The sequence below is a fragment of the Aulonocara stuartgranti genome, assembly GCF_965226115.1.
Source record: "Aulonocara stuartgranti genome assembly, chromosome: 18".
NCBI lineage: Eukaryota > Metazoa > Chordata > Actinopteri > Cichliformes > Cichlidae > Aulonocara > Aulonocara stuartgranti.
In genome coordinates, this window is record NC_138954.1 from 13,020,322 (window position 1) to 13,035,985 (window position 15,664).

At 41.2% G+C, this 15,664-nt stretch overlaps 2 protein-coding genes across 2 annotated transcripts in view; one reads left to right on the forward strand and one right to left on the reverse strand.

Annotated features, from left to right (window-relative positions):
- Nucleotides 1-15,664, reverse strand: part of LOC309693535 (polyhomeotic homolog 3) — an 82,893-nt gene that overhangs the window by 42,275 nt on the left and 24,954 nt on the right. The gene's annotated exons all lie outside the window — the stretch shown is intronic.
- prkci (protein kinase C, iota) overlaps nucleotides 1-15,664 on the forward strand; it is a 46,315-nt gene that overhangs the window by 18,572 nt on the left and 12,079 nt on the right. The window contains exons 4-12 of the mRNA XM_082512859.1: nucleotides 2,142-2,192; nucleotides 3,464-3,549; nucleotides 4,097-4,234; nucleotides 4,324-4,378; nucleotides 6,350-6,405; nucleotides 7,353-7,529; nucleotides 9,258-9,355; nucleotides 15,228-15,314; nucleotides 15,429-15,564. Coding sequence (XP_082368985.1) covers nucleotides 2,142-2,192; nucleotides 3,464-3,549; nucleotides 4,097-4,234; nucleotides 4,324-4,378; nucleotides 6,350-6,405; nucleotides 7,353-7,529; nucleotides 9,258-9,355; nucleotides 15,228-15,314; nucleotides 15,429-15,564 — 884 coding nt within the window. The remainder of the gene's footprint in view (nucleotides 1-2,141; nucleotides 2,193-3,463; nucleotides 3,550-4,096; nucleotides 4,235-4,323; nucleotides 4,379-6,349; nucleotides 6,406-7,352; nucleotides 7,530-9,257; nucleotides 9,356-15,227; nucleotides 15,315-15,428; nucleotides 15,565-15,664) is intronic.

The window sequence follows — 15,664 nt, forward strand, 5'->3', positions numbered from 1 at the left end:
GAAATATGTTAATTCAGACCAGTTCTGTAATAACTCTAAGAAAAGCCTGTTATTGTTGACTCTTTGCTTTCCCAGTGGTCTACTCACCTCCCTGTTGGGCTTTTTTATAACAAGCCAAACTGGCAGCATTACTGTTTGTTCCATTTCTGGTCATTAAGCTACAGTAGAACAGCCCTCAGGCCTGGATCGTGGCTGACAGCCAATACCAACACAGACTGCCACAGTTTGACTTATTAGTAGTTAATGTCCTCCTTCATAATCAGGCTCTCCTGCTTTTACAGAGTGAAAAGCGTCAGTCCTTAATGTTGTTTTTAGTTTATAATTACAAGCACTTTAGGCACAAGACAACAGAATTAGAACAGAATTACCTTTTTTTTATTGTGAGCCTGTGTTCACTGCAATAATAGATCCTAATATATTTAGATTTTTTTCTTGTCAGAATGAAAAACATTTCCTTGCTTTACTCACTTATCTGCAAGCAATATCATTTTTTTTTTTCCTTTTTAGCATTTCAGAGTTTTTAACGATTTAGATATAAAAACATCAAAATAGACCATGGGACGTGAAAGACACTGACAAAGTGATTTTGCACAATAAGTTGCTGTGTAATATTCGTTTGCCAAAGATCTAGTACACACTATCCGGTCCATATCAAGTTATGTTGTCTTTGGATATGAATTCACAGAAACCTCCCACGTTTTTACAAAAAAGCCTTGCAAACATCTTCTGACAAGCAGCAGTGTTCATTATTTGTTAATTTTCAGTGTTGGAGTTTGAGATTCTTTCCTATTTTCGAGCTGGGTGGGGTGATCTTCGAAGAGCCAGCCACCCACCACATGTGATCTATTTGCTGATAGATTGGCATTTGTAACAACCAGTAAAAGGAAAATTAAAGTAAAAGGTAAAAATGAGACAGAAGAAACGGCCGTCAACCATGTTATGAGTATTGATGTTGTGTAGTTTGCGATCTCCACCTTCCCTGTTGGAAACAACCAGCATGCAAGCAGAGTTGGGTGGAGCGTAAATGAGTAATCGATGACTTGTTGTGATAATAAAATAACATTAATTTTAAAGTGTATGATCCTATTTTCTATTTTAAGGACTTTTAAATAACAACACGTAACAAATGTTAGAAAAATCTGTTTAGTGCATCTCTGAGGAAAAAATCTATGTGTCTGCAATAAAAATCCCATATCAAACAGGCTGTAGTCATGGCTACAACACATTTCTATGAGAACTATTATTTTTTGCAGCACATAATAAAGAAAAAGAAATCATATAGTTTGTCCAGCAGAGCATGCCTGACTGCAGACAGTGTTTGACAGTAAAGTGATAATGTTAATTAAATTTACTAGTGCAACTGCAATGCTTAAAACCAACATAACAAAAAGTCAACCTAAACATCTGTCCGGTGGCTTGTAGTTTTCTTTCTTTCTTTCTTTTCTTTTTGCTTTTTATGCATCAGTAATCATGTACATTTCTGCTTATGTCTGATCACAGATGGCTAAATAATGCATACAACAAAAAGGCATCCAAACATATGTTTAATGTGCCGCTGAACTGTGAAACAGCATTACTTCTGCTGCTGACGACTGTTTATGGGCCCCGCAGCTAGTTTACCGTCTAAGCTTAATCTGTTTGACATAGACACAACCTCATGAGTCCAGGCTGAGGGGCGATGGTTGTATATGTGGGTAGATTTGATTGGCAGGCTGTGTGTGTTTCAGTATAAAACCTGGGGCTGTGGATAATGTAAAGATTTAATATAATCAGAGGTGGCGGGTCAAGAGTGCAGCAGATTCAAGTGTGATGACTGAAAGAGGATGAGTGAGACATGAAGGGGGATGTTTAGGAGAGGAACTGAGGGCTTCGTGAGGGGCCACCAGGTCTGCTTGTTAACGAGCTCTTTGGCTGTAGCCCACGCCTCGTCTCTGACTCACGCTGCCCCCAGTCTAACTCGAGCGGTCTCTGCTGTCGACTTTGATAAAAATTGTCTTTTCCCAGTTTGTGTAGTATCATACACAAATACACATCATACACACCTGAAAAGAAGTTTTCCTTTTGCTACAGGTTCACCGTGACAATGATAGAAATGTCTGACTTTAAGACTGTCTAAAGTTAGTCATCCTTTTTCTTTCCAGTGTTCCCCTGTATACCAGAGAAACCTGGCATGCCTTGTCCGGGAGAAGACAGTGAGTTGAACCTTTTCTTTCTTTATTTTTACCTCATTTTTAGCAGCTGAACAATCCTGCATTTAACTTGTATTTCAAATCTATCACACACCAAGGAAACCTTAAAACGGCACAGTGGTGTAATGGAGACTGTTCAATGTCTGGGTCCAAGTAAGGACGCTTAACGAGTCTGTGCAGAGAAACAGAAGTTTGTAAAAGCATAGAAACGAAGTACAGTTGCAGAAAATAAATTATCATTTGAATATGATGTGTGCACAAATTGTCTCCTGAGGACAGGAAGTCATGTTTGAGTAACCTCGGTGTACAGTGAAAGGCCTGTAGGTTTATCCAAGTGAAAATACAGCACAACAGTTACATAACTGAAAATTAAAAGCAATACATGCGTGCAGGAGATGGGATGTCCTTACTGTATGAAGATACTTTCAGCCAAAGCAGAATGATCCCTGTGGTGGTTTGATTTAGATTTTATACCGGATGCCATAACCCTCCGATATATACAAGCTTGGGCTCAGCACAAGGAGAAAGCTTATGACCTCTAAGGCTGGGTTTGTGTCTCCTTCCAGTCTGCTTTGCATGTAAGGCAAATGGGTTAACTGCTACACCACAGAGCCACTCTGTTTTTCTATAATTTAGAAAAACATCCACCTCCATTACAAACAATGTGATTCAATGGCTGCCTATGAAGCTGTGAGACAGTGTCAGGCTCACACTACATGATATTTTTGTCTGTTACCATGGTCACTGTGTGAGATTAGGTGATTATACACTCATAAAATCCTTCCTTTTCATCACCAAGAGACATGACAGACTACACGTTCCTCTCATAGGTGTAGTCCTACCGCAGAATGTGCCATAATGAGCCTCTGCCACTTTTTTCCAGAGTGAAGAAGTGGAATAATCACACTGAATAATGTGGTTCAAATTCACTGAAGTTTATTTCATGCAGGAGAGCCAGTAAAGACACATTGATGGTTAAAAGTCATAAGAGATGCCAATTGATTCACAGCTTTGACTTGACATGCAAGAAATGAATTCAATGTTTTTACCTTTTTAAAAATCAAAGAGAGAGTATCGAACCACATTTATAAACTTTAACTCAAACAGTTTTAGCACTTTTCAACAAACAAGATTACACAGAAAATCCACAAAACGTTGCAGAAAGTGTTGTGATGGTGGTGTTTCAAATATGGTTGTGAATTTAGAAAGTTTACATTTTTGTCCGATCACACGTGTGAAGCTGGATGCCTTTTTTTTCTCCCCTCCCTCCACAGAGTCGATATATCGCCGTGGAGCTCGACGCTGGAGAAAGCTTTACTATGCCAGCGGTCACGCCTTTCAGGCCAAACGCTTCAACAGGGTGAGACGTAATGAATTGTGTAGTTCTCTGCACTGCTATGCGTATTTTTAAGTGGTTTTTTTTGTTTTTGATCATCTAACGTGCTTTAATTCAACAGCAGTTCACCAGTAACAATCGAAATACATACTGTTTAGAGGAGCTTTCATGTGGTTGCTGGTAGGTAGCATAACAACAGCAGTGACTCCAGACATGCTTGCAAACGTATGGGACGGGTTGGACTATCATATGGACGTGTGCCGAGTGTCCAGAGGGGGGCACATTGAGCACAACCATGTATTTTAAAATTACTGCAATCTTCCATGTAATTGTGTCATTCTTTTTGATACATCCTTTATTTCCCTTCTGTTTTGTACATTAGTGTCTAAATATTGCAGTGGCTTAATGGAAGTTTTAAACCTCAGTGATTTTAAAGTAGTAAGGGGGTTGATTCTAGACGAGCAGACTCGTTCATGTTTCAGAAGTCATTGTTGTCTCTGTGCCACTCTTTGGATTATTCTGTGTACTTGATTATGATAATGATTTTTGCTCCTCTCGCCCACCCGAGCAGCGAGCCCACTGCGCCATCTGTACAGACCGAATCTGGGGTCTGGGAAGACAAGGCTACAAATGCATCAACTGCAAGCTGCTGGTTCACAAGAAGTGCCATAAACTGGCGACAGTAGAGTGCGGCAGACCGATGATCCATGTGAGATCTGTTACCATCAATTAATCAAATACACACTGAACGTTTGTCTCTGTGCTGATTGTACTTTAATGATGGATGTTATTCTGTAGGATCCAATGATGCCCAGCACACAGCCGAGTCAGCTAGACCCACATGAACAGCCAGGTAACACACACATTTAAATCATTTCAAGTTTTAAAGCACAGTTTTCTCTGTTAATTTACATAATATAGTCTGTGAAATTAGCCTCAGAGGCTCAGTTATGTAAGACGGCTCCACAGTGCGTTCGTGCGTTATCACTGATGACTGACGCCATCACCGCTGGGCATTGGGCAGGTTAAGTTGGGTTATGTTAGGTTGCGCCTGTTAGAGTAGCACTATCCACCCAACTCGGTTATGAGTGGAGATGCAATATGAAACTATAAATGTTATAATGTGATCATGTTAATTTAATGCATCAATGGTAGGGCTCTGCAATTAACCGAAATTTAATTTCGGCTCCAGCTGCGACTTGCAGTAATTTTGAAAATAAGACTGCTGAGATAAAACAATTTTTCTTTAGATTTTTTTTTTTTTATTTATTTATTTTTTAAAGCAGTACCACCCCCAACCACCCGAACACACACATGCACGAACATGCACCCACGCACAGGCTGTATTAGCTCAGGTAGAGACTAGGTTTGAAGCACACTACCAAACAGTAAATGCCTGTTGTTTCAGAATTTGAGGTATGTGATAAATAATCTTAACACTCACTAGATTTAAAGTAATTATTATTTTTACCACAGTTCAGTGGTCCCGTAAGAGCACCCTGTATTCCAGTGGGTGCAGCAACACACCCTAAGACAGCACTTGTACTCCACCAGAAGCACTGCAGGGCATTTCAGAAGCATCCCAAAAATGTCTTTCCGCTCTGCGTCATGAAAGATGTACACAGAGTCAGTTTTTGATTAAGCCTGTGTGCAAATTAGCACGAGGGGAAGTCAGTTTGGTTTTGTTTTTAAAATAAAAGACCTCATGCAGACTAAGACCTGATTTAGAGTTCTGTGTAGTCTTTGTTGAGCCTACGATGTAGCCTTAGTAAGTGACCGGCGTCGTCGGCATTTACACATACTGGTGTATTACATGTTATTTATCGTGTGGGTGTGTCCCCAGTGTTTTATATGTGGTGCTAGCCAAATAAAATACTAGGGCTTTCCCTGGATCCCCACTCTTTGTGGTAGTCAGGTTTTTCCGGGGGCAAATGCATTCATTTAATTCTTTGTACATTCTCTTACATCAATCCTGATAGTTTCAGCAGTCTTCCTCTAGGAATTTGCTGAGTTTTGTGAGTCTTTATATTGATGCCATGGTTATTCTTTATACTAGGGTGATGATTTTTTTTTCTTTCATTGATAAATTTAAAAACTGCGGTGAAATGAACAGGAGAAATCAACAATGCTGAGCAGGTCAGTCACAATAGTTGCGGGCTAAGTTGACCCAACGTTACAGAAGGTTAATTTTAATCTTAATTTCCCACTGAAGCATAAATCAAACACGCCACAGACTTGCACCATGTGTAATCCCGGGGATTAGGAACAAAATGTGGAGCTGATTTTGAGTGCCCATTATTTTATTGCCAGTGTTTAGATAACACCGAACTCAGCAAGGAGCTTGACAACCTGGACTACACGTTGATCAGCTGATTTTGGGAGCTTACCAGCAGCTCCAGATTTAGGTGCAGTCGAGTGGTTGAGAACTTTGAAAGAGGTTAGGATCATAGTTTGCTGAGGGGCACCTAAAGCTCAGTTTGCCATTATTGAAGTGCAGATGTCCTTGCTTTACTGATATTGTGGCTTGATTAACATTAAAATAATTTATAAGGTGTAAAGGCATACTTTCCTACTTATGTATTCACAAAATGGTCTGGTTTTGTTGTATTGCTAAACAAGGGTCAATACAAACTGGCTGTTTTCTTTTCGAACCAAGGAGAGAGAAATTACTCTGGTGCTGCAGAGCTGTGAACAAAGCGTGTGACTGTCTCTCACCTATTTTCTCTCATCTCTCCCATTTTCCTTTTTCCTCTCCTGCCTCCCCCTCGCCTTCTGTCTGTCTGTCACTCTGTCTGTCACTTCCCCCCCCCCCTCTCTTTTGCAGGCCCTCAGAATAAAGACTCCAGAGAAAGCTTGACTTACGATGGAGAAGAAAAAGAGGTGAGAGAGAAATCTTTTCAAACGCTCTTGATACGTGACTCATAATCTGTCAAACCTGTCATGCTGACTAGATGGATATATGTATATTTAGAAATTGGTGCTGTTTGGGTGAGAGGGAGAAAGATCATCTGTAATTGGAAGCAGGTTTTCATCTGTGAGGATTTGGGTGATCCTTCTTTCACCTGCTGTGCATGCTGGATGCAGAGAGCGTGGAGACGTAGGCACCCGTGTAGTGGTGTTGGTATTGATTTCCTTTGGTAGAGCTAATAAAGTAACCTTTTATCACAGCTCTTAACACCAGAGGCTGATTAATGGCCAGGGATGCAGTTTGGAGGTTGGTAGGGAGGATTGTTGGATGAGGCAGGAGAGCTGGAAATGGATAAAGACTGAATTGAGTTGGACGCCGATAGACTGAGATAACATCATTCGGCCTGCCCTCTTTTATCTTCAGCTCCATGTGTGACTCTGGGGATGGGGTTGTCACGTGAAGGGATGTTAGATAGATAGGTAGTCGAAACGGTTCACTACAGGATAGATTACAAGAGAGCAGAGAAGGCGGGCGAGGAAACGGTGAAGGTGGGAGTCATGTTTACAGAGAAGGAGGACTATAATACAGCCAGGGCCTGATCTAATGGTAGCAGCATGATGGTATTAAATCGAGACAAGAAAGTCATTACTAAGATTTATTGCCTAAAAGTGGTGCTGGGAGCTTTTTTAATATCATTTACAAAATCACCCAAAGGAAATCACACTCGTGCTCAAACCAACTCATCAGCTCTGTCAATAGTTCAGTGGAAAAAAATTATCTTGAGAAAGTCAGAGCCAAAACGATGCGTGATTAATCGGCTCAGAGTTGAATTCATTATGTTTTTGCTACGATAGTATTTTGTGCTTGGCCCCATCACTGGGGTTCCTTACCTTTTTATTTTTTACATTGCACCTCGTAGGCACGGAGTAGCAGAGACACAGGGAAATCGACTTCCAGTCTGGGCCTGGCCGACTTTGACCTGCTGCGGGTGATCGGCAGAGGTAGCTACGCCAAGGTGCTGCTGGTACAGCTGAAAAAGACTGAGCGCATCTATGCCATGAAGGTCGTCAAGAAGGAGCTGGTCAACGATGACGAGGTAAATCAGAAGAGGTGTAAAGACTGCTGATGCCTGACATGCTTACCAGACATAAAATCACCTTTAATAAAGGAAAAGAAAGAAATCAAAGAAATCTGGATGAAATCTGATGAAATTTTTGTACTTGTGTATCAAGGGCGATCTATTATATTCTTTTTAAGATCCATATTTTTATTCTTTGGAGTCGCTAGAATAGCTTTGTATGATTCAGTTCAAAATATTTGGTTTATGCTATACGAGACTCCCTCAGATCATCCTTTGTCTCAAATTAACAGAACTGTACCGTAAATATGAGAAAAGGTGGGCAGAGTAAAATGGAGATGGCCCGTCAGAATCTAGTAATAGATCCATGTCCTGATCTAGACCGCAATCCACCTGTTGGTGAACTTGGATTTAGAGCATCTGAAGCCTGAGCTTTTGGCTCACACGATCTACTTACACATACGGTGAGCATGAGTTCATAATAAAGGCTTCTTAAAGTGTGTAGTTTCCACCAAAATGGGTGATTTTTGTTGTCCTACGCAGTGGTTTGAAACACATTTTTACACAACATCATGGAAAATGATTATTTGAACCAGTGTTTTTGCTCCTTTCTGTGTAGGCGTATGTAAAGAGGAGGCAGTAAGGCCGTTTTAACAGCTGCCGCTAATGATCTTTTGTTTTAGTTGCTCATTATTTTTTGTCTTTGGTTAACTGTTTACACAGTAAAATGTTTGAAAAACAAGAAATTGACAGCAAAGTTTCTTAATTTACTAAAGTGGGACCTTCAGTTTGTTTGTTTTGACTGTTCAGAAGTCCAAGATCCAGAGTGTTTCAGTTTTTAATGCTCACATGGAAGGATTTTCAAGTACAAAGTGGCTTTTTGTTCTTAATGGCCTTGAATGCCAGTAATTATCGAAATAGGTGCAATTATTTTTAGTCAAAACATCATTAATAGTTGACTAATCACTTGAGATTTTAATGTTCTCTTACTGACTCTTTAATAGATAATCAACTGACTCGATATTTTACTGTTTTTGATTTATTCAGACCAGCAAACTCCAGAGGTCTAAAGCTGTATATCTGCGAGGATGGTGCCACTGTCACTAAAGTCCATACAGTGTGACAAGACGCCAGGACTCGCTCTGTGAGGTTAATTAATAATTAAGCAATCAGTCTCCTGTCAGTCTAATTAATATGACTAGAACAATCAATGGGAGCTGTTATTGCTAACACGCTGATTGGTGTCATGTGATCCAGCATCGCTCTTATGTATCCCTTAATACTCAGAGTTAGAAAGACTGGCGGCTTTGAAGAGATCTGTCAGCCTAAGAACGTGCAGATAAACCATCACGTCATGGAAAATTGATCTCCGTGAACACATGTAGCAGCACAGCCGGTGGCAGCGGGAGTAGTTAGCCTTGATTAGGCGCACTTAGCGTGATTGACAGATTGACAAGTGCTTCTTGATCAATGGCAAAGTGTTGTGCCGTCCCTGCCCTGTCAGCGTGAGCAGCATCCGTGTCCAGACATATTATCATCCAGCTACCGATAGAGGCCAGCCCCCGCTTCTACTGGCTCAGCCGTTTTCCCCCACCGCTGTCCACCTTACACACAAGTAACTCTCAGGCTTTGTAGGATGGTCGATGGAGCCCTGTGCTTATTCAGCTTTTAGTTAGCTCAAGGGCACTATGTCACAAACATCCCTTGATTGACATTTGGGTGTTTCTTTGTGTGTTTTTGTTCCAGGACATCGACTGGGTTCAAACAGAAAAGCATGTCTTCGAGCAGGCCTCTAATCATCCCTTCCTGGTCGGCCTTCACTCCTGTTTCCAGACAGAAAGCAGGTGAGCTTTGCTATTGCATGAGTCGTGATTATTATTATTATTATTATTATTAATTTATTTATTTCACTAGGCTTTGGAAAAATCCTCTGTATATAAGAGCTACACCAATTTACAGGTCTAAGGAGGGACTGCTGCCTGAATCAGGTTATTCTGGTCATTTATTCAGATTTTAAGTTACAGTTTTTCTTTCTTCTGATTATCAAACAAAATGATTGAGAAAGCAGTCAGTGGGATATAAATCCAGAGCATACCATACCTTAAATTTTATTGTCCCAAATGAAATGAATCTAAAGACCCAGATTTCTTGCTACAGTTACATATTTCTAAATTTTCTAAATAAAGCTTCACAAATGCATTGCATGGCTTCTCGCAGAATTGCACTGTGCTTGTGGCAGTATTGGAGTCAGGGTGCAAAAAGAGGGACACCACACTTTCTTAAATACATTAATAAATATCATTAAATATCCCCATAAGAGTTGGACAATCAGCTGTCTTTCAACTGAGTTCCTCATCACCACGACAAACATGGTGAACCAGCCGTAATGGACGGCTGCAGGTTCTAGTTTTCTGCAGGACTTCTGTCACCAGCAGCATTACACCACGATGGCGTTAGAATTTCTGAAGATTAGGCTTTTTGGGGATTGGTATGAACATAACCTGATCAATTTAGGGATGCACAAGAGGGAAGGGCTGGGGCTACCTGGTTGGCTGAAGGGGATTGTTCACTAGTAAATAATTTGCACCCTTGTTAATACACCTGGACAACACCCACCCTAGAAAAGTAAAGTTACAGTCAGTGAGTAACTATGTTGGAGTAAATACATAAATGCATCCCTGTGCCTGCATACGTTTCCTCCTGCAGCCCAAAGACAAGCATGTTAGGTGAACTGGTGATTCTACAGTGGCTGCAGGATGTGAGCTAGCTCAAAGTGCTGTGTGAATGAGTGATTGGTCCTGGGGTTCAAGACTTGGCTTGTCTTCTACAAGTATAAAGTTGGTGGTTCCTACTAGAGATGGCACGACACCACTTTTTTATGTCCGATACCGATACCATAAATTTGGATATCTGCCTATACCGATATGAATCCATTATAGTGTTTTGTTTTAATCAATAAAACTGTTTTTTTAATATCTTGCTGCATTTTGTATAAGTTCATACTCAAGTTTTAAAAAAACAAAAACACTAAAGCTATTCTGTTATACCTGTATGTAAAAAATACACTGCACCCAAAATATTTCATAATTCAGCAATACTGATCAATCTAAAAAACTTAAACCTACTCCATCCTCCTTATTTTGGTATTTTAAAAAGTACTTAGCGTAAATACTAAGCAACCTAACTAATAGGGTTCCAACTCCCAGCAACAAAAAAAAAAAAAAAGGAAACCACCCCTCACGCTCCACCTTATGATGCTTAATCGATGTAATCAACCTTAATTTGATGCAATGTGGAAAAAAATGCACAGAAATCAATTATTTTTCAAGAAATATTAAATGGATTCAACATCTTTCTTCAACAGAATTGCAGACTGCACAGATGGTGCCTTCCCAAAGGAAAAAGTACTATAGCTTACTAGGGTATATTAGACTTAATAGTCACTATATACAGTAATGGACTTCTATTCATTTTACATCAAATTAAAACTTTGGGTGCAAGATTCAGATAATTATTTATTAAAAGCTAGACATTTTAAATGAGAATAAGAAAGAAAAGTATTTCTTTGTGCCCCCCTTTTCCCTGTTAATGCCCTATCAGCCCCCCTGGCTAAACTTTGCTAGATCCGCCCCTGCACAGTTACCAGCCGTCAGCTGCGTAGAAAAGGATCGTGGTGTAGAAAGTAATAATAAATAAATTCTAACAACAGCTTATCAAGCTTAAACGTGCTGCTGTTGTTTATCCGCTGGTTTCCTCTTTCTGGTGCAAAGTGGGCGATAAACAAACAAGAGAGACGGAGTCGCGACAGAAAAGCCGATCAGCTGATCATTAAGCAGTTTCATGATTGAAGTAGCAGCAGGGGAGAGAGAGAATAAGAGGCAGTCGCTCCATATATCGGTTGTTAAGCTTAATGCTGGAATGCTTTACAAACATTCAGAGATGAACTTACACACTTGCTTTACTTCTCTCTGGGATAACTTTCTCGGAGATGAAATGCCGGGTTGGTAGCGAGGCTACAAATGCTGAACCAGACCGCCGACAGGTCTCGCACGCCACAGCCGCTCTATCACGTGATGCATACTGCTCCGACTGCTAAGGTTATGAGCCGAGTTATGCCATGTGCTTTCATGATATTTAATGGATCGGATTACATTTTTATTTCTCTCTGATATCCGATCCAGTAATTTAGGCCAGTATCGGACCGATACGATACGTAATATCGGATCGGTCCATCTCTAGTTCCTGCCCACTCGAAAGCATCTTTAGGCAAGGTACCAAACCCCAGATGAGGTCATCAAAACACCATTGTACAACAACACAGTTAAATATGCCGCTCCTGTGGTTGAGGTATTATTACCGTATTTTCACGACCATAAGGTGCACTGTGCTAAAAGGCGCAGTCTCAGTTATGTGTGCCCTTACTGTATTTAACACACACATAAGGCGCACTGGACCATAGGGCGCATACAAGTACCGTATGCGTATTTAAAAATAAAGCGGGAGCAAACCTGAATTCGGTACCTTACTCACATTTCTATTGCCGGTAATCGTCATCATCAACAACACACAAGCATACAAGTGTGCATATTTAAAAATAAAGCAGGAGCAAAACTGAGTTTGGTACTCACATTTTTATTACCAATAATCGTCATCATCAACAACACACAAGCATACAAGTGTGCGTATTTAAAAATAAAGCAGGAGCAAAACTGAGTTTGGTACTCACATTTTTATCATCAATCAAACCCATCGAAGTCCTCATCCTCTGTGTCTGAATTGAACAGCTGCGCTAAATCTCCATCAAACATGCCAGGTTCACTGTCTTCACCGTCAGAGTCACTTTCCGTGCCGTGCGGCTCCTCGGAAACGATGCCGGCTTTTGCGAAAGCTCGAACAACAGTGCCAGCAGACATGTTAGCCCAAGCATCTACAATCCATTGGCAAATTGTGGCGTAACTCGCCCAGCGCTGCCTTCCACTCTTAGTGAAACTGTGGTCTCCACCGGTCATCCATCGCTCCCAGGCCGCTCGCAGCCTTACTTTGAACGGGCGGTTCACACCGATGTCCAGCGGTTGGAGTTCCTTTGTCAGGCCTCCTCCCGGAATGACAGCAAGCTCACAGTTCATTTGCTTCACAAGTTTTTTCACATCGGCTGTGAGATGGGCACGCATAGAGTCACAGATCAACAGCGATGGTGATGCGTGGAAAAAACCACCTGGTCTCCTTACATACACCTCCCTCAGCCAGTCTTTCATCATTTCCTCATCCATCCAGCCCTTTTCATTTGCCTTAATGATGATTCCTGCTGGAAACTTCTCTTTAGGCAAAGTCTTTCGCTTAAAAATCACCATAGGCGGCAGTTTCTGTCCATTAGCATGGCAGCCAAGCACAACAGTAAAAGAAGACTTTTCATACCCCGTTGTGCGTATCGCTACCGTGCTGGTCCCCTTCTTCTCCACAGTGTGACTCACCGGGATGTCAAAAGTGAGCGGGACCTCGTCCATGTTTGTGATGTGGCTGGGCTGGATGTTTTTGTCGCCAATGTGTTTGCTGCAGTAGGAGCGGAAGATGGCCAGCTTATAATCCGCTGGAAGTTGCTGCGCTACCGTAGTCCTGGTCCGGATGGAAAAATGGCACCGTTTCATAAAAGGAAAGCACCAAGACGGACCTCCTTGGAAATGTTCAATGTTCATCTCTTCAGCTAGTGAAACTGCTTTTAGCCGAATGGTGACCGTCGAAACGCTTCTCCCGCTCGCTCTTTGCTCGATGATCCACCGCTCTAGTCTTTCCTCCAACTCGGGCCACCTCGCCTTATGTCCGCGGAAACTCAGCTGCGTTTTCTTGACCTGCCGGAGCTTGTTTTCCAGCTTCCTCCATTTGCGAACCATCGATTCGTTAATCTTAAATTCTCTCGCCGCTGCTCGATTTCCATGTTCCTCCGCGTAGCTGATGGCCTTCAGTTTAAACTGTGCTTCGTAAGCGTGTCTCTTTGCCATTTTCAGGGTTGTTAAAACAACGATGTCCTGCATAATGCACATACCTGTTCTTTTATACAGGTATGTGCGATTGTCCCGGTATATACGATCAACGCCCACACTTCACCCTTTAACGTTCTCATGGTGTTCTCTACTACGTCCTCCTTACAACACATAGGGCGCGCCGCACTTTTTGAAGAAAATCTAAGACTTTTAAGTGCGCCTTATGGTCGTGAAAATACGGTACTTCTATGTAAACAAAACACTTGTTTTTAGGTCATTAAAGCGTGTTCATGGTTAAGGTTATAGGAAAATCCCTGTCGCGGTAAAACATGTTTTGTGACAGTAAACGTAACTAAAATGACAAAGTTTGGTTTTAGAAGCTAACACATAAACAGTCCCTTGTGTTTCATTATACTTTAATCCCAAAGCAGCGAAGAGAGCACAAAGAACACAAGCAACACAAAATTATTAAGTGCATTTTTATTAGGTCATGTGTAAGGCCTGGGTTAGACTTCTGCAGGGAATCTATGTGGGACCTACAGTTTCGGCATGAGTGGCAAACGTCATTGCCGACATTTACGTTTGTGCTCCTCTGTTCTGTGTTAAATAGCTTGTGGTCGTGTCCTGGTGTTATATGTGCGGTTACACCCACGATGTAAACAAATAAAATGCTGGGACTTTTTCCCTTCTGGGTCGCCGCTCTTTGTTGTGGACAGATTTTGTCACTCGAGTTTTTTTTCAGTTCTTTGTAGATTCCCCTTTGATTCCCTTACATTCCAGTAGTTTCATCTGTCTCCCACCAGGAATTTGCTGACATTTGTGAGCCTTTATATCAATGCTATAATTATTACTCCTTATATTGAGGTGTCGATCAATATTCACTCACTGATAAATTAAAAAACAGTGGCGAAAAAGGTATCGCGGGTCGGGTTACGGTGTAGTTATGAAATGTTGGTGGATGTATATGTTTGAAGTATAAATCAGTCAGGCTGCTAAGTTATAGTAAAATCAGTTAATTTTGGTCATTGTTGGAATCTCTTATTCACTAACTTCAAATTTAAATACAGGGTTATATGGTAGGGATTTTGGCCCTACCATATAACCCAACTGTCTGGTGGTGCAGGTAGGAGCTAAAAGAGCCTCAGGCAGCAGCAGACTCATGGGAGACTCGTGCAAACCTGCAGGTGGACTGTGAGGCCCTGAATTTTGACTGTCATCAATATTTCTCAAGTTCCTCTGAGAGAGCACCTTGAGGCAACTTTTGTTGTGATTTGGCGCTATATAAATAAAATTTAATTGAATTGAGAGGCAGATTTAATAGGTCTTAGTGATCGAAGGCTTGCTCTCCGTCATAACATTTTGAGCTGAACTGAAGAGCAAGTTTGAGATTTGAGTGAGGGGCAAAAGTACGCAGCTGTAAAGGAGAGATGTGTTCTTTTTTTGTGCACGAGAACTTCATAAAAGCAAGAAAAGTAATCGCTTAGTGGAAAAATGTTTTGTTATGTTTTTATCGCCTTTGGAAGTAAAAATTTAATTGAAGCTGTAGTAAATATCCACCCCAGGCTGACTGTGTTACATGCAAGTTTTATACAGTGAGTGTAATAAAATCAGTAAAGCACATTAGCAGGAAAAAAAAAATGAGAGCGCTCATCCAGCCACCCTGACAGATGTCTTATGGATGATTGAAAGATGACTAATTCTGTATTTAAGAGAAATTAACTTCTGTTTCTTTCTGCAGACTCTTCTTTGTTATTGAATATGTGAATGGTGGAGATCTCATGTTCCACATGCAGAGGCAAAGGAAACTCCCAGAAGAACATGCCAGGTACAGTCTGGCCGTTTGCTTCACGTGTGATTAAAGGGACAGATGCGTTTTTAATTTCTTTATGCAGCTGGAGCTGAATTTAAAAACACAGTAATTTCCCTCTTTGGGTTTCAGATTCTACTCAGCAGAAATCAGTCTGGCGCTCAACTACCTCCACGAGCGGGGAATCATCTACAGAGACCTGAAACTGGACAATGTGCTGCTGGATTCTGAGGGTCACATCAAGCTTACAGACTACGGCATGTGCAAGGTGTGGTTTACGGATTAATGTGGTTTGTAATGATACCGCAGTGCACTTTGGATAAAAGCACCTGTACAGCTGCAGACGTGTCGGTTTACAGCCCTCTGAG